The following is a 23003-nucleotide window of genomic DNA, read 5'->3' as shown; positions in this document are numbered from 1 at the left end:
CAGTGGAGTCTGGCTCACAAACCCAGTTGAAAGCGGCTCTGATGGCTCCATTATGTAGCTGCTGGAGGCACCGTACATTTGTAATCAAACCTGCACAAGGCCGCATTCACACCGGAGGAAAGTTCAGCTGGAAACACAATAAGAAGATGATTGAAAATATGCGTTTCTCTCCGTGTTAAAAATGCTAATCCCCACCGGTTTATTTCCCTCAAATGAATGAATCTAAATGACTAAATTACACAAACGGCTCAGACCCGTCAACCTCTCTCTTCCTCACACAGGTTTGATTTCAAATTGACAAAATTGCCATTTGTGCCCGTTAAGCTACACAAAAACTACAAAGTGTGGGAGTTTCAAACAATCAGTTCACTGCTGGAGCATTTTATTGAAATCGTGGGCAAAAAGTGAACGTGTAGAGACGAGAGTGAACTCTGTCCTCATGGTTCAGATGGAAAAATAAATCTTTGTGCACAGTGAAAGTCAGTGCAGACGACCCAAACTAAACCTCCTTCAGACTCCAGGACGCTGGACTCATTAGATCTGCTCGCTGTGTCTGACGTAGACGCAAATCAATCCTGTCCTGAGCATCAGACAACCAGCAGCAGGAATGAGTGTGTGCTCTGCTTTAACACAGTAGCAGCTCATTATAAACGGTGTCCTGATTAGTAACCGGAAATATCTTAATTCTTCTCTACTATTACAGTAAACTTCTAAGAAATCTAAGAAAACACTCAGATTTCTGCAGCTCCACCACCATTGTTTCACATTTAATAGTGTTCTTGAATCAGAGTATTTGTTGAAGAAATGCTTCATTCCTGCATCTTATACTATTTGGCCACTGTGGGAACTTTGCACTGATGCTCTGAGTCAGAGAATCCTGAATAAACGGTCTGCAGCTCCACGCAGCTCCATTTCACACCGTTATGACACATTGACCCCAAGACACTTGCAACATATTTTCATTTTATTCCTAGTATAAGAGACATACAATGGTTTTCTGTGAGACCAAATTTATAGTAATTCAAGAGGCGAAGCCTGGAAATCAAACAGGAAAAGAAGCATAATACTGAATCAATGAGACCCTGCCCAGATAGAATGTATTTACATCAAATCAAACACTGATGGAGCTGTTAGACGCAACACGGCTCCTCTCATACAACCTGTCACCGGCAGATTTAAAAAGGACAAGCACTGTAGCTGCCACAATTCCTCTTATAAACATCCTGGTTATGAGCCCAAATCAAGCCGGACGCTTCAGATTTGCTGTTTGAGAGGCTATTTAATCCTCCACTACCTGTTAATGTCCAGATCCAAATCATTTTCTTCCAGTAAACGCTGGTTGATTGGTCACATTCTCTTTAATTTACTGGAGTTCGAGAGCGAACGCTAAACTTTACATCGGGTCAAATGCGCTCTGGGAATTTCAATCAATAAACACCACTTTCGGATACAATAAATAGCGCAGAGCTGTTTTCGCAGAATTGATTACAGTTCCAGCCAACTGTGGCCAAAGCGACTCTGCTGGAAAGTGCAACATCTTGAAGCCGTGATGAATGTGAGCCGGAGCAGACTGCTATGGCCGGACCCAAGGGAAATCCTCAGCACACGCGTTTCACCGTCCAGGAGACAATCTCAGCTCAACCACAGTGAAGTTCATTGCACTTTTCCAGGTCTAAACAGATTTCATTAAAAGAATTTATTTGCTGTATTGTTGGAGTTGACACCCTGACATCAGTCAAACCACAGCAGCAGCCACTGCAGGAGAAGCAAACCACATGTGGTCTAACAAATGTGCTCTACCAAATAATGTGTGGAATCCTGTTCTTATTTAAACTCTTATTTAAACTACTGACAGACTTTCAAAGGTTTGTTTAAATGCCAAATATTGGTTGTGTTTATGAAATAAAAGTGACTCCTACAATGGTTGCACATCTGCTGGTTATAAGAGGAACTGTGACCTGCTGCTTCAGAAAACAAGGGGATGTGAAAACGACAAACGCATATTTATATTTATATTAATGGCACCAATTGAAAAAAATGACACTCAGTGGAAAGTGACAGCATGATGAAAGAAGGCGAACCTGAATCTTTGCAGTCTCCAGCTGTGAATACGCACGTTGCTCAAAACTGCAGGTTCACACATGTGGGATAGAAAAAAAACAAAGAAATGAAGGGTTTCATTCCAAAAACTGCATCACGAAAAAAAATAAAAAATCAATAACAACTGTTACAATCATACTTGAAGTTACCGTATTTTCGGAAAAGGTGACAAAATTCTTAATGTGGAATGAAACTCTTCAAATGTACAATAGATACTGTGACACATACGGACGACCATAGAAAAGAAAACACCTACAATATACTGTAGCATAGTAGCCATTGGAGCCCCTTGCATTGACCCCTACCCCCATGTCACACACTATTATTAAATAAGGCACACATTTACACATACAGTTAAAATTTGGCTAGTAATTATTCCTTTATTTACAACCAATAGCCACAGAGTTAATTATTATTATAACTGCAGTCCTTAATGTTTCATTTTGTTCTCACTGAGCCCGATGGCCTGTTGTGTTCATCTTGCTCTCTTTGGGTCCAAATATGTCACAACATACAGTATTGATTCTGCTTCAGAGAAAGTTAGACCCACTAGACGTGTGGAGCACCAATCTTATAGAAACATTCTCACAGAGCTTGAATGGAGCCGGTTTTGTAGTTTCTACCTGACATCAGCTGGGATAGAAAAGATAAGGGAGAAGAGACGATAGCTGCTTTGTTGAAGTACTGTCTTCCTGGTGTCACGAACATGAACTGATCTGGTTTTGTGTTTTTAGCCAGCTGACAGTGAGTGGTGTTGATGAGGTGCATCCTCATTACATCAGGGGATCGTTTGTTATGCCCAAACATGAACGAGTATAGTAAGGCAAAGACAGAACTACTTTCTGGGGAAGTTGCTGACTTTTCACCACAGGTTACGTATACTGCATATGTATATGTATACATATACGGTGTGGATATAAACACACACATATATACACACACATGCATAATATAAACACATTCGAGGGAGGGGCGGGTGGGGACTGGATACCAACACTACATCAAAAAAGGTTAAGCAAAAGCATGAAACCAAGCGTCGCATGAGCCTCCTGCTTCTCAGTCTTCAAGGAGGGAAGTGGAAAGGTTTTGCCGTCATCAATGCTTTCATGTTGCATTGTAAATCCACACTGAGGACACTGGCAGCCTAGTAGAAGTAGGTGGCGTCACGTCACCCAAGTCTGCGGTTCTATAATAAGCAAGTAGCTGAGCAATACCAATATGGTACAAAGATATTCGTTGGACAAATAGAAGGGGGACAGAAAAGTTTGGTTGAGGCTTTCGTCCACAGTGGCACTGGCTGTCACGTGACTGCTTGTGTTTTTTCAGGTCGTACATTTCCTTAGATGGGAGTTCCTATAAGACGACACAACGAGGGAGGCGCCCTCTCTAGTCCAGGATTTCACCCCCTCAGTAGTTGAACTTCCCCTGTTGGCTGACGGGGGATGTGGCAGGTATGAACAAGGGCTTGGGGGGGACATCGGGTTTGAGAGAGGAGGCCCGGCGGACGATGGCACCCCTGTGGGGGAGCTCCTGCTCTCCGTTGTAGCTGTGCTGGCGGGTTAGGTATCCGTTGGGGATGAGCGGGTAGTGGACCTCGCAGGCGCTGCCTGTTGAGTTCATTCGTGCCAGGAGGGGAGGCGGCTGGTGGGAGCCGCCATTTCGTTGGCTGAAGCTGTGCTGCCGGGGGATCATTGCTCCTCCTCCACTAACTCCACTTCCGCCGGGCATCTTGGAGGCTGCAGCCATCAGCGAGTGCCTCTGGGAGGACTGCCTCCTCTCTAAAGTGGACTGGTGCTGTGGGGGTATGTCTGGAGGAACGTCCATGCGGCGGGTGAGGCTATCTCGAGGCAAAGTGGATGAGCTGTAGTAGGGAGCGGATTCGGTCTCGGGGATCTGTGGCTGGATGCGGTTAGCAAAGGTTAGCTGCCCAACGCCACCACTGGCCATCAGACTGGATGGACTCATTAACTGGGAGGTTTTGCTTCCATTTGGGTCATGAATGTGTTTCAGCAGCTCATCCAGTGACGTTACCTCCATCACTTTCTGAGAGTAACCAGCGTAAGGCTGTTGAGACAAAACTCGTTCCACATTGTGGATTTTGCGCTCCTCTGGATGGAGGGGACCTCCACCAACGGGCTGCCCGTTGGACAGACTGTGGGAGTAAGGGTACACCTGCTGGTGAAGCAGGGCCGAGCTAGGCCTAGAGCCGATGTTGTGGGACTTTGGTTCCTTGGCATTATTACAATTCTGGTTCTTCTCCCACCGGTTCTTGAAGGCTTTCATGCTCTTGATGGGCAGTTCTGGAGTCGAGTCTGGCGTGGGAAGACCAGAGAGTTCAGAGGAATGGTGGAGGTGGTGGTGGGGGTGAACCAGGTCTCCCATCGTCATCGCGTGATGACCGTTCCGCCTTGGTGGCTGGTGCTCCTTGCTATTGGCAAAGAAAGAATTGTAGATCTTCGGAGACGACACCTCCAGCTTGTCATCCTTACTTTGGCTTTCCAGGAGGCCATTGAGCTTGGCCAGGCTGCGAAGGGACAAGGCGTGTGGAATCGGTGCCTCAGGATCTTTAGACAGTTTCTTGGTTTTGTGGCTTGTGTGGTTGCAGTAGCAGGAGACCAGGAAACCGGAGAGGAAGGCGCCAAGGACGAAAGCCACCAAAACGCATGCGATCAGTAGCGTATAGTGGACACTGTGGTTTGCCTTCTCCAGCTCAGGTGGCCGTCTCACACCTAAAAACACAGAAACAGAGTGATAATCCTCCAGTCAGAGCTTCATAGACCAGGTTGGAAAACATTCTCAGGAGCTAATATGGGTCACATAGCAGCTGGGACAGACAGGTTGTGTTTACATTGGCTGCGCTATGTGGAAAGCAGCGTGGGACAGGTATTTGAACCAAGCTCTTGGCTTCCATTCCTTCTACTGTTAATAGATCAATACAGTCTCTTATTCTAGGATCTGTGCTTTCCCCTCAGACTGGCAGAGGCCAAGAGATCCCCAGCCAGCAAGAAACCAACTCCAGAATGTTATTAGAGCTTTAAATATTGATGGGAGCACAGCAGCAAGGAGCTGGTGTCATTTTCACAGGCTTTGCTTTCCAGCGTGAGGATCAGGGGAGAGAGCACCTGGTGACGAACAAGCCAGAAAATAACAGGTCTATCTAGTGGCGCCTTCGCCAGAACAGCCGTAAATGAGGTTGTCAGAATCTTTCGAAATGAAGCTGAGGGGACAATCTGTGCAGCAGCGAAACGCACAAGGTTACTTAGCTGGGCTAAATCTACCATGTAAATGTCCTTGTGTGATGTGACCCTTGCACTGTGGCTTCCTAATGGCGTGAATGGCAGCGGCGATAAGAGGAGTGAAACCTGCCACCTCTCCTAATCAGAGCTCATTTGCAAGATGCTGCTGCCATCTGTGGTGTCAGAGCCCTTCGTCTGCCCTCAGCGGCGGCTTCCGTGAAGCTGATTAGTCTGTGGACGGGGACGACGGAGCAGCACCACAGAGGGCACCAGATGCAGGTGTTCCAAACACGTTAAATTCAACAGCTAATGAAAGCTTTGTTGGAGAATGAAAATGGAAAATTATGTCTAAATCAGCCTTGATGATAGTTTTTGAAACAATTCAAATCATGATGATGATGATGATGATTGGTGGGTGAGTTTAGAGGAGATGAACTCTATTAGTTCTGCTGTGGGCGTCCACACTATGAAGACATTTGGAGACATTAATTAGCAAACGCTGTATGTTGTTGCTTCTAGAGATACATTAGTACTGTGTAAGTAAGTGTTGTGTTTGCGTCCTGAGTCTGACAGTAAAGTAGATAATGAAGCCACAACAGCCCAGATCCATTTAGAACAGCTCTTCCGTCCCTGTCTGAAGAACAGGTCCAAAGGTTTTTATTTTACTGAACTCCTGAGACAGCGACGTCGTCGTGAACATGGCCGTGTGTTAAAGAGGACGAGTGTGTGTTTACAGCTAAACATTAGAGGTGGAGTCTGATCAGCTACAGATAAAAGCTCACGAGTAAAATCTAAAGTCATTTTCTTTCCTGACGCTTTCGTAACAAATAATTTCTTTCCTTTTTTCCATCCATCCATTTTCTTAACCCCTTAGTGCGGGGTCACGGGGTGCTGGAGCCTATCCCAGCTGGCTACGGGCGAGAGGCAGGGTACACCCTGGACAGGTCGCCAGTCCATCGCAGGGCAACACATAGACAGACAACCATTCACTCACACACTCACACTTACGGGCAATGGAGAGAGTCCAATCAACCTAATGCACATCTTTGGACTGTGGGAGGAAGCCGGAGAACCCGGAGAGAACCCACGCAAACTCCACACAGAAAGGCACCAGGGCCGCCTCCGGGAATCGAACCCAGAACCTTCTTGCTGTGAGGCGACAGTGCTACCCACCGCACCACCGTGCCGCCCTTTTCCTTTTTTCCATTTTTAACATTTCCAGCATCTTACTGGTTCATCTCCACCAAAGACTGACCTGCATGTACAGAGTTTAATATTTAGGTCATGAAGTTGCTACAGACTTTGGCTCTTCATTATGTGCCGTGGACCCGTGTGGGTGGAGGCTTATTCCTTATTGTCACGTCTCACTGCCTCCTTTTCCAGGTGCTTCGCGACACCTTCTCCTACCAAGAAGAAATATTGCGGTGCACTGTAATCTTTCCTGAAAGAGTGTCTGAATGGAGCTTCCAATTAAAAATCCTCAATTTTTAGCTACTTATTCTTATGATTTCTGACTTATGACCGTATTAAAAAGTCATGAATCATAATTGCAATCCCAGTGGGAGATTCAATCCAGGGCGACGCTGTCGGAGCCAGTTAATACCTTTTCTTTTGATTGGGGGATTTTGGTCTCATTAGAGACGTGGCCAATCAGCTCCGCAGCTTGGTTGCAGCTCCACGCCTTGGCTTCGGACTGATCAGCATCCGCAGCCTTGGTAATGAGCAGTAAAGCTGCCTCGCGGCACCCCGTGGCTTCTGGGTAGCCATGACTCATCAGCTCCCTCTGGACTGCGACACCGCCCCCTTCCCCGTCTGTGGCTACGGCCTGTTGAGGGGTTCCTCATGGTGGAACGGGATGAGTCAAGTGGCGCGACGGGGGTGAGAAGCGCAGCTGAGCTAAACAGATCCAGAGCCTATGAATGACCTGTCACAACATGCTCCATGAGCAGCCTGGATGACTCCATCTCTGGGTTCAGGACATATGGTGCCACTGGTCACAGTCAAATAACACTAGTGAATCACAGCCTCAGCTCAGCGGCCTAGTCATGTACATATACTGGTGTTTAGGGAGCAGAATTCATGGGGGAACGTAACAGTCTTCTAACTCAAGCGGACGCCTAATTAATGATGCTTCGTTCCACGTTCACATCGCTCCACAGTCATGTTCTCCAACACTGTCGCATCTTATTCCTGTGTCAAGTCAACATGGGCTCGGCTCAGCGAAGGCTTAATATAGACGTACCCAAGTCTGCCAAAAGGTAAAAAGACAGATGGGCTGCATGAGTAGATGCAAGCGAGGGAAGAGAGGACTGTGACAAGCAGGAGGGGGAAGGAGGAGGCGACGCAGGGACGGAGTGATAAATAGACGAGGGGGTGAAGGTATCGGCGAGAAGGAGAGGAGGGAGGCGGTGATGGGGAGAGTGACAGACCATCAGTCTGCAGCGCTTTCAACACACGCCGCAGGAGGAGCGCAACAACTCAGCAGCTTTTAGCATGGACCTAGTTGGCAACACACACACACACACACACACACACACACACACACACACACACACACACACACACACACACACACACACACACACACACACACACACACACACACACACACACAATGCAAAAAAGAATTCATCCATGAGAAAACCTGGCATCACGCGAGCGGTCACGCAAGTGGTCGACGTGTTTTTAAGCTCCGGCCTCTTGAATGTGCTCCAATCAGTCATGATATGAACAGGTTTCATCCTCAGCTGAAGGACACGGAGTGAAAAAGTCGCCACAAGCGATGTTTATTACCAGACAGTCGGGCACAAAATCATTCAAACGGGAACAGCTACGTTTCCGTTCACACGTAACTCGTCCGCGGGTTCGTCAAGGGCTTGTTTAAACACTCTGTAACCTGAAGAACAAATTGTGTCGCCTTTTTATGCGTCAAGTGAAGATGTTTCAAAATAGCCCTAATTAGTTTCTGCTTCTGCAAGCTTACAAGTGCGTGTAATTGTTCCCTTAATGGCTACTCCAAGCCAACGAGACAAAATGGCCCCGGGCTTCACAGGCGAGCATTATCCCTCCCCTCCTGCTAATGCTGCAGATTTATTTCTTCCACACTAAAAATAACAATTTAACTCCTGAAAGACAGCCTGAGGTTAAAGATTGGAACAAATGGGCTTTTTGTTTCCTTCTCCCAAACTGGCTGAAAAGCAGAGCAGCTCTGGCCCGTTACGCTGAGCTCTCGTCATCTGACAGCCTTAACACCTGATATCTGTGAGCTGACAGACGTGATTAGCAAACAGAGCCAGTCGTGTGCGTGTGCACTGGCTGCACGCGCTTCGCGGCAGTTGACGGAGTGAATTCAATCATGTACACTTGTTATTAGGAATTTGCATAATATTCCACCTCAGTGCTCAGACAATTGGATGCGGGTTTAATATATGCACACGAGCTAAAGTGATATGATGTAATGTATCAGATCCATTCCAATTGAAAAGCAGTAGTAATGAGCAGTGTATTCCATTCCAGGTGTGCTGATGCATGCGGAGCATAGATTTCATTACAGTTTTGATTGAATACTGGTAAATGAAGTATGCTGCGACATCTGGCAACCAGAACCTCGCTGTGCGTGCAGCCCTTCAGCTTTTACACCTGTGCTATGAAAAGAAAGGTTCTTCAGTAACCAGAACACACTGGCTCCAACAACCGTAGAACAAAGCAGGCATCAAAGGCCTTGTTCAGGGATCCATGAACCAAACCTACAAGCTCCAACTCACTATAGATTTGTGCATCCAGGCCTAACGGAGACCTAGTCTATTTACAGTAGGTGAATTACACAGTGTTGTTTGCCACATGTTCAACTTCTCACAAGTCATAATAAAGCAGAAATGACACATGCACTCGACAACGTCCCTCCTCAACATGCAACTGCGTCAGAAACACAGAACAGAACGTGTGTTATCCCATCAGTGGCTGGAAAAGTGAAAATGGTTCCAAAGCAACCTGGTAACTGGTATTTGAGTCAAAGGTCACTGGAAGAATCTTCACCAACCAACTTAAAGAGACAGTTCACGCCAGACTCTTTGAAACAAGTCATGTTTGAAGCTAAAACTTGAAAAGGTTTGAAGAAACCGTAACCTTCAATAACAGAGCATTTCCTATCACATTTATAAAGAAGTGTCTTTGGAATGAACTGTCGCTTTAAGAGACGGAGAAACTGCTCACAGGCCACTCAAACATCTGCCACAGTTTCAGCCATCGGATGGAAATTCAGGAAAACGGATCAGAATGAAAAGTCAGAGACAGAGAGAGAGAAAGAGAGAAAGTTGAAAGGAGGCAGGTGCAACCAACAGGTTACTCAAAATATAAAGAGGAAGACAAATGAAAACAGGCAAGTGAAGTGGGAGAAACGCCCCCCAGAGGTCAGTGAGAGACTGAAGGGTAAGGGTTAGGGCTGCGTGGGTCCATCACTGTGGGCCCGAGGATCCCTGCGACGCCGAGCTCAGCATCCACAGCCACCATGCAACAGGAAGTCATTCACCCTGCCGTCAGACGCCCTGACGACTGCACCACGGAGCCAGAGCAAGGCACTGCCTGAACCGGACCCGGAACCTAAAATCTGTTTCACGCTTGTTCATCCTCACTGGTGCGTTGACTTTTGGCAGAAGGGTCAAACTGAAGCTGCCTGAATGTTTACAAATGTGGACACTTCATCATCAGTAAAGTTTGAACGGCCTTTTGTTCCTTTTGTTTGTCTGAGTCAATAGGAATCAGTGCTAGACACAGTGAAGCTGAAGCAAACCAGTGAGAACAGATATGATGACGATGGTTAGAGGGGACGGCGGCGCCTCCTCCAGAACCGGAGCCGTTCTGTAGGAGGTGGTTCAGCCCGGCTTCACCCCCTGCAGGTTCTAATGAGTCTGGAAACGCCCGCCTCACTTCGTTCTATTATGGCGCCACCTCCCAGAGCACGTCATCAAATCAGCCGCTGGTTCATCACATGTGTGAGCGTCAGTGAGAAGCAGGAGAACTCCCAGAGTGGACCGGAACCAGAACTGGGTGCTCCCTGCTCACACTCGAGCTGCTGGAGTTTCTCTACATAGCAGGTCGACAGGTTTCACTAATGAGTTCAGCTTTAAAAGCTGCTGCACTGAAGGAGGGAGCGGTGGACGTCATGAATCGGTTCTTTGACGTCAGATCCGTCATCACGTCACGCTAGTGTCCGTTCATGCGTCTGTGAGAGAGTGGAGGCCGCTGCTGCACAGCCGCCTCCCAGTGCTGAGTGCCGTGACGGAGCCGCGGCGCTTTGGACTCGAGCCGAGCCAATCTCTGGAAACAGGGACCGATTTGGAGCAACACGCGTGCGTCCACTTGCGCGTTGCTCCGTGTTGGTTGCTCTGCTCTGCTCCAGAAGCTGTCTCTGCTGCGCTGCTGGGAGGCTGGTGACGCAGCTGCTGCTGTGTGGGGACGAGGGAGGAAGCGGGTGAGACTGGAGGCCCGTTTGAAGCCGTGTGCTGTTACTTCCACACCAGCAGCTTCCTGCCTTATCAGGCCTCGTCTGATTGGACTGGCAGCGTCACAGTCTCTGCTTGAAATAGATTGCACTGCTGTTTCTATTACAGCCTCCTCCACTGCCCAACTCAGCGCGCTGGTTATTTATTTGTTATGGGCTTTTCTCATTTGAGCCTGAGTAGCTCATCATTGCAGCCAGAGTCTGTCTGTGTGAATGGAAGCGCTTTTTACTGGCTGAGGATTTATAGACTGGGGCCTGTGCTCGCAAACAAGGGCAGGACAAAAAGTGCCTCCCTGAATCAAGTCCAGCTGGAGCTTATCTGCCTCCTCAACCTGCAGGTACATACTGAAGACGCCGCAACCATCCGTCTCGCTCTCTGTAGCTGGAGCTTCTTACGTTCTCATTTGAGCGCCTGACTTTTCTTGCACTTTGTCATAGCTCCAGAGTCATTTAGAAGCGCTAGTTAGTTCAGGTTCAAGGACAACGTGTAATAATGTGAAGAAAAACTGTTGATTCTCTGGCGTCCGTGTTTCCTGGGACGGTCGTGCTGTGATTTATTAGGACGTGACTGTTGCATCCTCACTGTTTTATTTGAGGCAGCAGAGTCACAATTGAGTCATTGTTGAGTGACGTTAGTCGTAACTGTGTTCAGTCTAATTCTCCAAAACCACCTCTTTGTGTCATTTCTGTTTCTGCTGAGACGTGAGATGCGTTTCACCCTTTGAGGAGTCGCTGCTCTCGCGACCTGTCGAGCGTGAATCTGATTCTAACATGTTGCTCGTGTCTTTCAGCTGAGCCGACATGGAAACGATGTCATTCCAGAACCTGCTGCTGTCAGTCACGTCGCAAAGGACAGTTTGTTGTGACAGACAGATGCTGAACAGAGCTTTTTAAGAGAACTTGTTTCTCAGTTTGAACTCAGCTCACAGACTTTTTACACTGCTTTCAAACTTTATGCACTTTTTTTTGTTGCAATTACTTAAATGCAAAGAAAGTTTTATTACTACACACGCCAATTATAATCAAATTTAATTCATTAAATAGTCTTCAATAGTGATGGAGAAAAAGCTCAGCACAAGAAAATGACTCTATTGATGTTTTCTAAAAAACGAACAGAAGCTGTAACGAACCAGTTACAGAGAGGACGAGTTTCACTGGGTGGCGCTTGGAAAACTCTCAACGAGTCTTGAGGACTTAATTAAAGGAAGCGTCGCGTCGCACGTGAGGCTGAACCTTCGGGATCATGTTCTACAAACTCTTGAACCATCTTCATCACGGTTTTAGCAGCTTCAGTCGTTTCACTTTGCATCATTCACATCCCTCAGTCGACCCACACAAGACGAAGCATTAAGTGAAGCCGTCTCATAACAGAGACTAATTAAGTGCACGGATCAAAGGAATCAATTAGTGACGCTTGATGCTTTTCTGTAAGAGTTTGTTTAAACTTGAGAGTTAAGTGTTAGTGAGCTAATTAAAGGGCTGCATTCTCCCTGGAAGAACATTTACAAACATCAGCACACGCAGCAGCACATGACAGGGTCAGGACTCCTTCCTCATGGTTACGCTATCACTTATCAGTCATCATCAGAATTAGCCGAGGATGGATCAGGAGCGAGGCTCATTGTCATGGAAACGGAGCCGTGCTGGTGTGCGTGTCTGAGTCTGTTCATTCAGGGGGAACGCTCTCGTTAGTGGTCATTCTCGTTAGCGGTGCACGGTGAAGCGTTTGGGCCCAGCAGTGCAACCCCCGCAGGTCAGAGTTCACTGAGGAGTCCCTGCCCCTTACCCTCCATCTCCACACTGATTGGCTCCAAGTCAGGTGACCCTTGCTCCCCCACTGGGGGAGGGCCATCAGGACCTGTACCTCTTTCAGGGTCACCTGCCTCCTTTGGGAATGCCGCCCCATGATGGGTGGTGCTGGCGCTTGTGGGTGTGGTCTTCCCTGTGGTTATAGCGAAGAGGGAAGGAGGAGGAAGAGAAGGAGGAGGAGGAGGAGGAGGAGGAGGAGGGGGCAACAGAGTGAGTGATTAGTGAAATGTGAATCAGCCTGGACAAAAAATTCAAAATAAACTTCAGAGAAATGAGGTGATGTGAGTTCTGAGTGGAGAGAAAACCGTCATCCGTTAACACAAAGACTTGTGGATGATGGTGAGCAACGTGATGAGCACAGAGAGCAGAAGAAACCCGTCCATCACATCGCTTCAACGAAATCCTGCTCTTCCCTGCGCTGCTGCTGCCTTCACACGAAAATGACCCATTTGCTTTAAAGTATTATCTCACAGCACAGTTCTGACTCTGTAAATGTCTCACTACAGCTCCTCGCGGTTCTTCAGAGGGAAGTCGGCTTCGCAAACGAGGACTGTGAACCATCATTAAAGTAAAGGGTTTGGAGAACAATCAGCGTCAGAGTCGGACACAAACACCGTGTTTGAATTCAATTGCCTCATGCTGAGAAAACCACCAACCTATTATCATCTAATCCTTGTTTGTCCATCCACTGTACAGAACGCAACACCTTCCTTTTCACACAGCCGTGAACTACGACCCCATTAAAACTCTGCTTGCTACACTAAGTGTTCTCACAGATAAGTGGGACCAGACACCGCCGGCTGGTTGGAGTGGCTTCAAAGGATGCGCCGTCGAGGCAGACGTTTCAAACGTGGTGAAACACATGTCACGCTGGGCGTGAGCTGGCGTTGAGCGACAGGCGCCGCCGCTGGCGCGAACGGCCGCTGGCGCGAACGGCCGCTGGCGCGAACGGCCGCTGGCGCGAACGGCCGCCTCAGGACGCGAGCCGCCGCCGGCTCCGTCGCACACGCTCATCCTGTTGACTGCACTATTAGCGCAGCGCCGTGCGAGGTCCAGCGAGCAGCCGGGCCCAGTGGTGATGACGCGGCAGGACGGCCCTCGCTCCTCCTCCTCGTCGCACTGTGAAGCACTTGACAGCGCTGACTCGGAACGCGGCGCCCCATCACTTCACCATCTGCGCCGGGTAAATTAAATCTACGCCGGGGGGGTGCTCGTCCCCGGCACCGCGGCGCGGCAGCTCCACTGATCAGAACTTCAATTTAGCAGGATTGTGTTATTGTGAAAGTGCACGGGGTCACATCATGTGTTCTCTTCCACACACAGGCTGCCTGCTATTGTTTGGGTGATGGGGGGAAGCGTGTGCCTTTGGAGCGCTCTCGTGCCGACGCCCCCGTGCGACAACAGCTTTGTTCGGCATATGGGCCGTTTGATTGTCTAGGAAAGCCGATAATTGATCTTCAGTGCAGGGACTTAAAAGGCTTTTTCTGTGAATCAGCCAGAAAAAACAACAGACATGTTTAGATGCTCAAACAAGGCGGTGCAGCGCTGGGGAGGCAAAGCCCCGCAGGATTAAGCCGGAGCGTTGCTCATCACGTCTCGGCCCCGACGGAGCGGTGATTCCTCCAGCAGAGAGGTTTCACAGGCTGCGGAGGCATCGAGACTCTGTGGAAGTTGAGGCCGGAGCCTCTGGCAGACAAAGCGGCCTCTGTTCTGAGGGAGGGGATGGGAGACGCGGGATGGATGGCTGTGCTGAGCAGGAATGGCCGACGTCTTCGAGCGCGACGGCCCCAGCGTTGTTACTAATCACTGTGTCGGATCAACCGCTGCCAGTAGGTCCCTCGTGTCCCAATTTGTTCAGTGACAAAGGGATTTGACTTCGAGGAGCTTTAAAAACTCCTCAAAAGTTGAGCGGGTGCTTTAGTTGTGCAGATAAAAGTGAGTGAAGCTGCCAAGAGCTGTCTAATGGATAATGACGACTTCTGAATGTTGCAGCCTTAGATAATCGTCCCAACAGCACCATGTCAGAGCCGCAGCCGGGCTTCTGTTGTGTTTCTATTCTGGCCGTGCCAGCGGCGCGTGATGCGGCCGGCGGGGGAGTAATGGGACGTGACAGGGATGATGATCCTTCCTGATACAGGGCATTACGCAGCCTGGCCGGTGCAGCTCCTGGCCATCAAAGGAGTGATGCTCCGGAGACAACGGGCCCAATGTTTCAGCTGTCAGCCTGGTTAAAGGGGGGGGGGGGCGCAGCACAGTGATGGCGCATTTCATTAAAAGCCAGTTTAGGAGATCAGGAATCCACCGGAATCGAGCCTGAGCTACGAATAAAGAATCACGTCGTCGCTGAGTGGCAGCTGCTGACGGACACAGAGCAGCTGCTGCAACAATCACAACAAGCGCTCTGCATGTGTTGCTGCTCTAGTCTGAGCGGAAAGACGTGTCCACTGACCATACGCCGAGTCCAGGGCTGTGTTTTGCTTGCGAGTGGTCGCCAGGACATCTGGAGAATGGAAACAGAAAACAACATAAGGGAATGTGCTTATGAATCACTTATGAGACCAGCACATGCACAGCAACTAAATGCATCTGAAATGAAACACATTTCTCTTAACCCCTGAAAACATTAGATAAAAACGCTCCATTATAATCTGAACCCTCTGACTCGCTCCACCTGAAGCTCAAAGCAAGGTTTCCATCTCACCGTGGCAGGTGTCGGGGTGCTGCAGGTAGCCGCTCACCACGTCCTGTTCAAAACCACCTCTGAGGAGAGAAGAAGAAACAAAGTGGTCAGAAAACACGCATCAAACCACTTCAACCAGGCTCCGTTTCCAACAAGGCCAATTACTGGGTTTCCAAATATTGGCCTGGTTGATAAGAGCTGCTTGGAGACGGGAGATAAGAGCAGTGTGTGTATGTGTGTGTGTGTGTGTGTGTGTGTGTGTGTGTGTGTCTTGCTGGGACTCGTGGCAGCTGAACGTTTAACCTGGAGGTTTAAATTCACCCTTGGCTCCTTTCTACGAGGCTGAATCCAGGACTCGCTGTGATTCAGACTGTTTAAAGCCTCTCTGTTCGCACCGAGCTGCTGCGCTCGCTGCCCAGTCTGTGCTCTGCAATGAAAGTCTTATTGTATGATTGTTAGGTGCTGAGGCGAAGTGCGCCTGGAGTCAAACCTGTCATTTGCCGCTGACGTTATCATGGAAATGCTGCTGCTGCTGCTGCTGCTGCTGCTGCTGACCACCTCAGCACCAGCAGCACACGCTGTATTTTGGACCACTTTCTGCAGGAAACCAGAAACTGCTCTAAAAACACTGTGTTGATCGAGTGTGAAATAAGTGTTATTGTCAAAGCGTTTGTGTTGAAGCAGGAAAATCTGCTCGAAAACACAGTAATTACTGAGTACTGCGCTTCTGCGCGACCAAGAGTTTGCCTGTTGTCTTGTACGGTTCGGATCAGCTGCCTTCCTGTTATCGTACGTAATTTAATTAACGAAATCTAAATTAATCAGACGTGTTCCACCTTCCGTTGTGAACTTGCTGCTGCGCTGTTCTAATCCTATTAAAAAAAGCGGGACAATTATTGGTTTGGACCTGAGACCCGACGCTCCAGCGCTCTCCTCTCCATCCACAAGCAGAGCCTCGTCCGGGTCGACTGAGCAGAAGCTCTTCACGCCGAGCGGCGCCCGCGTCCACGCCAAGAATCCTCCCACATGTTGTAATGAACCAAATAAAACAGACGCGAGCTGATTTACCTTCACACGCAGCAGCGGAAAGAAGCAGAAACACTTTGCACAGGCATCCGCGTTCGCCCACTCTGTGGCAAAGCAATTAGTTCCTCATACATGCTGACAAACACAAACCTGCAGCTCACACGGACTATGGGCAGAAACACACGCGCAGCGTTCGTCTATAATTAGCGGCCGTACTCACACCCTCGCGTTTCAGTCGCAAGAAAACACATTGTCTGCACACGGATTCAGAGAATTCCTTCCAGACGCCTGATGGAGACAATGCATGTCTAAATTGGAGGCATGAAGCCTGGGAACAACCAGAAAGAAAGCAAGCCGGTTCTGAGGGGAAAGAATCTCTTCTTCTTCATCTCCTCAGATTTGTCGTGTGCTGCTCCTCTGCAACAGGCTGCAGCCTCACAGAGCGCTGCTTTGGGACGGACTGACACCGTGTTCTGCTGAGGTGAGGGTTGTGCGTCGGCTCTGGATGTGAAACCTCCGTGTCTCCTCTCACAGGAGCATAATTGCAGACAGATGTGCTTCTGTGAACTTCATGTTTGTTGCCTGCTGGTAAATTACGCGTCTGAAGGTTGTGACCAGCGCAACTAATTCTTCCCTTTCCACTTTCCAAAATTCCTGCAGCCTGAGGAGCTAAAATGATCCAGTAATTGAGAGGAAAACTGGTAACGATTGTAATGACAGGTAGAGAAGCGCTGGTTCCAATCACAGGCCAAAGAGAAACCAACCAAATTAAACTCACACAGACGAGGTTTTATCCATCTGCATGAGAGCGTCTACAGTGTGAACGATGGAGCTCAAAGCCTGAACAAAACAACAAACAAACAAAACAACAAACGAACACACAAAAACAAACAGTGTAAATAAGCTGACATGAGCTGGAACTCAAAGAGCAAAGGCAGTTGGAATTGGATCAGAACCGCTTAATGTTCTACTGCAGATCATCATGTCCTCCTGAAGCTCCAATGACTCAACGCTTCTCAACCCCTAATGTGTTTGTCTGACGCCTCCATCGCGTGTGCGCTCAGAGCTCCTCCAGCCTTTAACCAACGCGCTGATGCCGTTTTGTGGGCTCGTCGTCAGCTGCTCGACCTGCTCGGTCCCTCCAGGTCCGCTCTGCAGCCTCCGTCCTTCACGGCCTTTTGTCTCTGCACTGTGATTGTGTTAAATGCATTATGGATGACACTCAAAGTGAAACATCCAGATACGGTATCAGTGTGAGGCACAAAGAGGCCGAAAAAGAAGCTCCGTGAGTTTCCTCTTATCTTCAGGATCGGCCACAATTCAGCCGTTAAAGCGCTGGATGACACAAACTGGAGGAATTCATGAAAGGAGAGGAGGCTGTGAGAAAGAGGCCGGCTGACGGAGGGAGAGGTCCCAGGAGGTGGAGGACTGCTGCGCTGCTTCATCTCCACTCGGCTCAGGCTCCTCCACTCACATGGCTGCGTGTTTTTGTTCCATCTAAAGCCCTTTATCAGCCTCCTTCACCAGCTGCTCCCCGCCTCCTTTCAATTATCTACACATATAGAAAATATATCAGCTAAAGCAAGACTCAAGTTGGGTGATTTAGAGCCACACGCACAGAGTCTGCACAGAGCGTGTCATTCCTGCCTGGATCCAAAACAGATGTCGCTGGAATCAGATTGATGCAACTCGCTTCTCGCTGCTTTTTCTGCACGTTTAGCTTCATAGCCTTCACTCCACGAACACCTTCACTCTGGTTTAACGTCTACCGTCCTTTGTTCTGTCCTCCGTCCATTCGCTTTCCTTCTGGCAGGACTCTGGTCGTCCACTCTGGACTCAATATTCCAGCTGATCTCGTGCAGCTTCGCTAAACATCAGCTCATAAATCAAAGCTCAGCTCCAGGCAGCACGAGGCCGAACCCGTCGGCCTCTGGCTCCATCACCGTATTAAAGGGCAGTAAGACGCGCTGTCAGCTCCTGTTCCACACTAACGTGGAACCACAAACCGGGTCACATCTGCAGAGCTCCCTTTAAAGTTAACCATCACCATCTCATAGGTTTGCTTCCTTCACAGCTGATGAGCTCAGTGTGTACTAGCAGGCAAGTTCCAACCAAAAAGTTGCAGAAACCTTTAAACACTACAGAAATTCAACCTTGTTTCATGGAATTAATAAGCCAGAAATCTAAACATCTCATCAGTGCAACAGATTCATCATCTCACTTCTTTGGCCAATGTTGAAATCAAAGGAAACAGAGAATACTGCAAGTCTACAGGAACTCTGGAGCCATGATTGATGATCCCCAGTGATTAAACTTTAGAGTAACTGGGTTTTGTGTAGGTTACGAGCGCCAGAAGAAACTACAGCGAAAGATTCGATTTCCTAAAATAAGCAGACGAAAAAACTCCATAAGATGGAATTATTCACGCCCAAGAAGCAAATATAAAAACTGTCAGATACACAAATATAAGTGGCACATGCAGAAACATGCATCTATAGAAAAAAAATCCTATTAGCCTCTGTCCGTGAGAGGGCAGAGGAAATAATACGTCTGGGTGGCCATGCAGAGGATATGCAATGATTCCAGGTCTGCACATTCACAGCCGTCAGAATAATCTATTGGAAGCCAGTCGGCAGTGGAAGGTGTGTGTGTGTGTGTATCCAATGTAAATAGTGGTAAGAGAGAGAAAACAAACGTGTGTTAGTCATTTAGCAGCAGGTTGTACATCACACACACACACACACACACACACACACACACACACACACACACACACACACACACACACACACACACACACACACACACACACACACACACACACACACACACACACACACACACACACACCTTGACTGGCAGAAAATAGCACCTTCACCTGCCCGCATTCACCCGCCTCCCCCTTCACCGCCTCCCCCTCCTCCATCCACCCATCCATCCATCTTTCTCTCCCATTTCGCTGGACGGGTGGTGATTGAAACACACGCAGCAGGACATCAGATCTGGTTTTAGGCTTTGAGTGAGGAGGAAGACTCCTCATCTCTTTTCTCTGCATGAACCAGACTCAAACGTTTATTTCTCACCAGCTGCTGTTACTCTACTTCTATAAAGTGCTAATCTTTGCTTCACAGATTAGATATTTTTTCATTCATTAAAAAAAAGGACCTTTGCCCATCGTCTGACAGTGACTCAGTTAAGACGTTAGCTCGGAGTTTAAGCTGCACATTAGCTTTTTAGATAGTGTCCCTTTCTTATCTGCAGGGATGAGACAGCGTCTTGGCTCTGCGAATGAGCGACCAGGCAAACAGAGGAGGAAGTAATAACATCAGCTCAAACGCACCAACTAAGGAGTCGCTCGACTGCGGAAATGCCACCGTTCAACAGTTAAGCTAAAGAAGCTTCTTAATCTTTAAATATAAGAAATAATCACAGCGTTGACATCTCGGGTCCGTTTGAGAAGCCGACGGCCTGTTTTTTTTCTCCGTTCTCTGACCCCCAGTGAAGTGGAGCATCCTGGTTTAAACCCTTGACCGGCAGCAAACGTGTGATTAGCATCACGGCGTCTTCCTGCAGCAGCTGCAGAGCCACGTTCACCACACGGACGCTGCTCACTTTTGATGGCAGGCTACGTGGGCCCGGCAGGTCCAGGATCAGCCGCACGGCACTGAGCGAGCGGCTGGAGACTGGAGAGGAGACGTGAAAATGATTTTGTCTGCTCCTGCTCGGCTACACGAGTAATCAAGTCTGAATGCGTCCACTGTGACTGGGAGTTAGAACTAATCATGTTTTTATTCTGCAGCTTTCACCCCCAACGGCTGAAACCTCCTGCTGGAGTGTTTGATTAAAAACCAAATCTGCACACTTCTGTCCGTTGGTAATTCATGATGGGAGCCCTCGCTGTTAAAGGCGGCATCAGCGATGAATAACATCAGGCAGATGTGCCCGCAGCTATAATAATAAATATATTTCACATCAAGCAACAGCCCAATCACATTCTTCAAAAAGAGAAATGGACCAGTAAACATCAACCATTTTCCAACGGAGAGCAGTGAATCAAGATCCGACTCGCGAGATTCATCAATATCAAGTCTTAATACACATTGAAGTCATCATATCTCATTAAGTTTAATCAACTGAAGAAGCTCCAGCTTATTTGTTTTTGTCGGGGGCATCACGTGATTCTTTTCAACCTGCAAACACTCGATGAGCAAAGTGCAGGACGGAGAGAAAAACACATTCAGGTACCTATTAAATTCACATGCTCCTTCTATCAGTCACTGGGTCCCAGCGTTCACTAAAACAGAGCTGCTGCGTTGTTCTGGTGTCAACATGTTGTTCTAGCTGCTGAACAGAGCACTTTTATTCTGAAGGTGAGTGGGAGGAACAGTGGCAGTGAAACCTGATGATTGTCCCCGATGAGAACAGGGACGTGAACCGTGGTCTTTCTTGAAATAACACATGACCAGCGTTGGATTTTTAATCTTACTGCACAACAACATTCCCTAAAACAGATCTCCAGACAAAAGCCCATGTAAATGTGAGGAGCTGTGGTGACATTTGTAGAAACCAGATCCTGATCATGGTTGTGTGTTGTGTGTTGACCACTCACTTGAGACCAGGCGAGGCGGCGGCACAGCTGCCGGACTTGAGCCAGATGCAGTAGGGGTCTCGTGACGACAGACAGCTCCTGCACAAGAGGCGTCAAACAACAATTAGACAAGCCTCCTCCAATCGGAGGTGACAGCTCAGAATTAACCTTTCCTTCTCGTTAAGCCCGTCTGATGGAGACTAGTAAATCCTTCTTAGGGCTGGATGCTAAATATGCAATTAGTCATGTCTGCTAATGTTCACTCATTCTGACATTATGCAGTCACTGTATCAGCATTGAATGAAGGCAATTATAAAAAACAACAGAGGCAAGATGGCGATCTGATCAGATTACGATTAGCATCAGGCCCGCGGACGTGTTCTTGCTTCCACACTGAAGTGAAAGGATTAAAACAGAACCCAGTTTGTACTGTTGTGAGTCTCCTACAGGCTTTAAAGTCTGGAGCTATAATTGGTTTGACCGTGTGTGTTACAAGTATCTAGACGAGCATAATGGAAGGAGCTGAACTGCCAGATGAAACCGATCATAACCTTCTGAGCTCGTTGTGTGAAGAATAATTAAAATAAGAGCAGAGGAAGAAAAACTGTTAAATGTCAGGTCACTTAATAAGCTCCACTAATCAGGACCAACAGGCTTCAGCAGCGGTGACGTTGGCAACGAGCAGATTATTTAAAGTGTGCGAACCAGGCTGCTGCTCTTAAAATAACCTTAGAATAACCTTGGTTACGATAGTGATGAAGCTTTTTATTATTTTAATATTTTGACATTTAACGACGCGTAAACCTCGTTATTCTGAGAACCCCACTTCATCACGTGTTCCACTCAGAATTGATCCCTTCCTGTGGGTAAATAACAAACAATCCTGGAAGCGTTTACTTCCTCATTTCAAGGCCGTCAGCATTAATCCCCATCGACGGCCACTGATCACGTCTCCCGTACAGTAGAAAAGCCCCCAGGGATCACAACTTCAAACACTGATTCCACTGATCTCCTGTCAGTCTGTCGGCCATCTTTGATTTGAGCTTAGTTTCTAATCCTGCACTCAGGAATGAGTTGCTTGAACTTTTTGGCCCTCGTCATCCTGCCACTGGATAATTACAGACAAATCCCTGGTGACAGTGAGAGAATCACATGTAATTAAATCCAGTTCTCCCACTGCAACGGCAGCGTAACGCGAGTAAAGCACGCACAGACTCACATGACCACAAACAGGAGTAATGTTACCTGCCGCCCGTCAGAAACGAGCAGCGGCAGAATGAGTGAACGTCAATGGGAAACGCCGGATCCGTTTCATTCGCCACATTATTTACAACCGTCTCCACCGAGCGCGAAGGCGCTGCTTTAACTAAGCTCCGTCTTCAAACATCAGCGCGTCCGAACACAAACGTCGTCTGCAGACGGAAGCGGGACAAGTGGGAGTCGCAGGGAAGCCGGTGACCGGGTGAGGCCACAGGAGCGTCCACAGCGGCTGCTCGCGCTGATGGGAGTCACACACCAGAAGCGGCGCCGCCTTTTCTGATCTGCTGCTCACGTCTGACAGTTTGTCAACACATTCGTACTTGCGACTTTCTGCAGACGTCGACTTTGAGGCTGCACATCGTGAGTCATGACTGTCACATATTGTTGACAGTCATGACTCACGCAGCTTCTCGCATAAACAAACACACTCCTCACGCTGCCGGGACTCCAGCGTCTTCAGTAACAGCTCTGTTCATGAGCTTTGTCTTCACTCGGGTTTATTTGATCACAAAGACGTGAGCAGGTGATGAAGATTCCACCCACAGGAGACAGAACGTCTCTCTCTGCTGCACAGTTACATCTGGCAGGTCAAAGGTCAGACGGAGCAGCCGGGTTCCTGCTCAGAGCACAACCAAATCAACCGTTTTAGACCAGTTGGTTGAACTCAGCACCGGCCCAGTCTGCGTCCACGTGGTTCCTGCATGAACGACCTCCCTCACGTTTGGTTCGTTTCATCCCTAGTTGGTTTTTGTTCAAACTATCACTTCAAACAGGAAGTACAAAACCTTCTCTTCAGATTAGAAT

The 23003-nt window shown here is 48.3% G+C and overlaps 1 protein-coding gene across 3 annotated transcripts in view; it reads right to left on the bottom strand.

Moving 5' to 3' along the window:
• Positions 1–946: 946 nt before the first annotated feature.
• The window catches only part of sema6e (sema domain, transmembrane domain (TM), and cytoplasmic domain, (semaphorin) 6E), a 37148-nt gene continuing 15091 nt past the window's right edge, over positions 947–23003 (bottom strand). The window contains exons 14-18 of one of the 3 annotated variants that reach the window (XM_029128493.3): positions 20961–21038; positions 15347–15405; positions 15095–15145; positions 12623–12778; positions 947–4829 (exon numbers count right to left, since the gene is read on the bottom strand). In XM_029128493.3, coding sequence (XP_028984326.1) covers positions 3508–4829; positions 12623–12778; positions 15095–15145; positions 15347–15405; positions 20961–21038 — 1666 coding nt within the window. In that variant the 3' untranslated portion in view covers positions 947–3507. The remainder of the gene's footprint in view (positions 4830–12622; positions 12779–15094; positions 15146–15346; positions 15406–20960; positions 21039–23003) is intronic. The other 2 variants (XM_029128495.3, XM_029128496.3) reach the window with 2 other exon arrangements.

This window comes from Betta splendens, chromosome 16 (assembly GCF_900634795.4).
Source record: "Betta splendens chromosome 16, fBetSpl5.4, whole genome shotgun sequence".
NCBI classification, from domain to species: Eukaryota; Metazoa; Chordata; class Actinopteri; order Anabantiformes; family Osphronemidae; genus Betta; species Betta splendens.
This window is presented reverse-complemented; position numbering and strand designations above follow the sequence as displayed.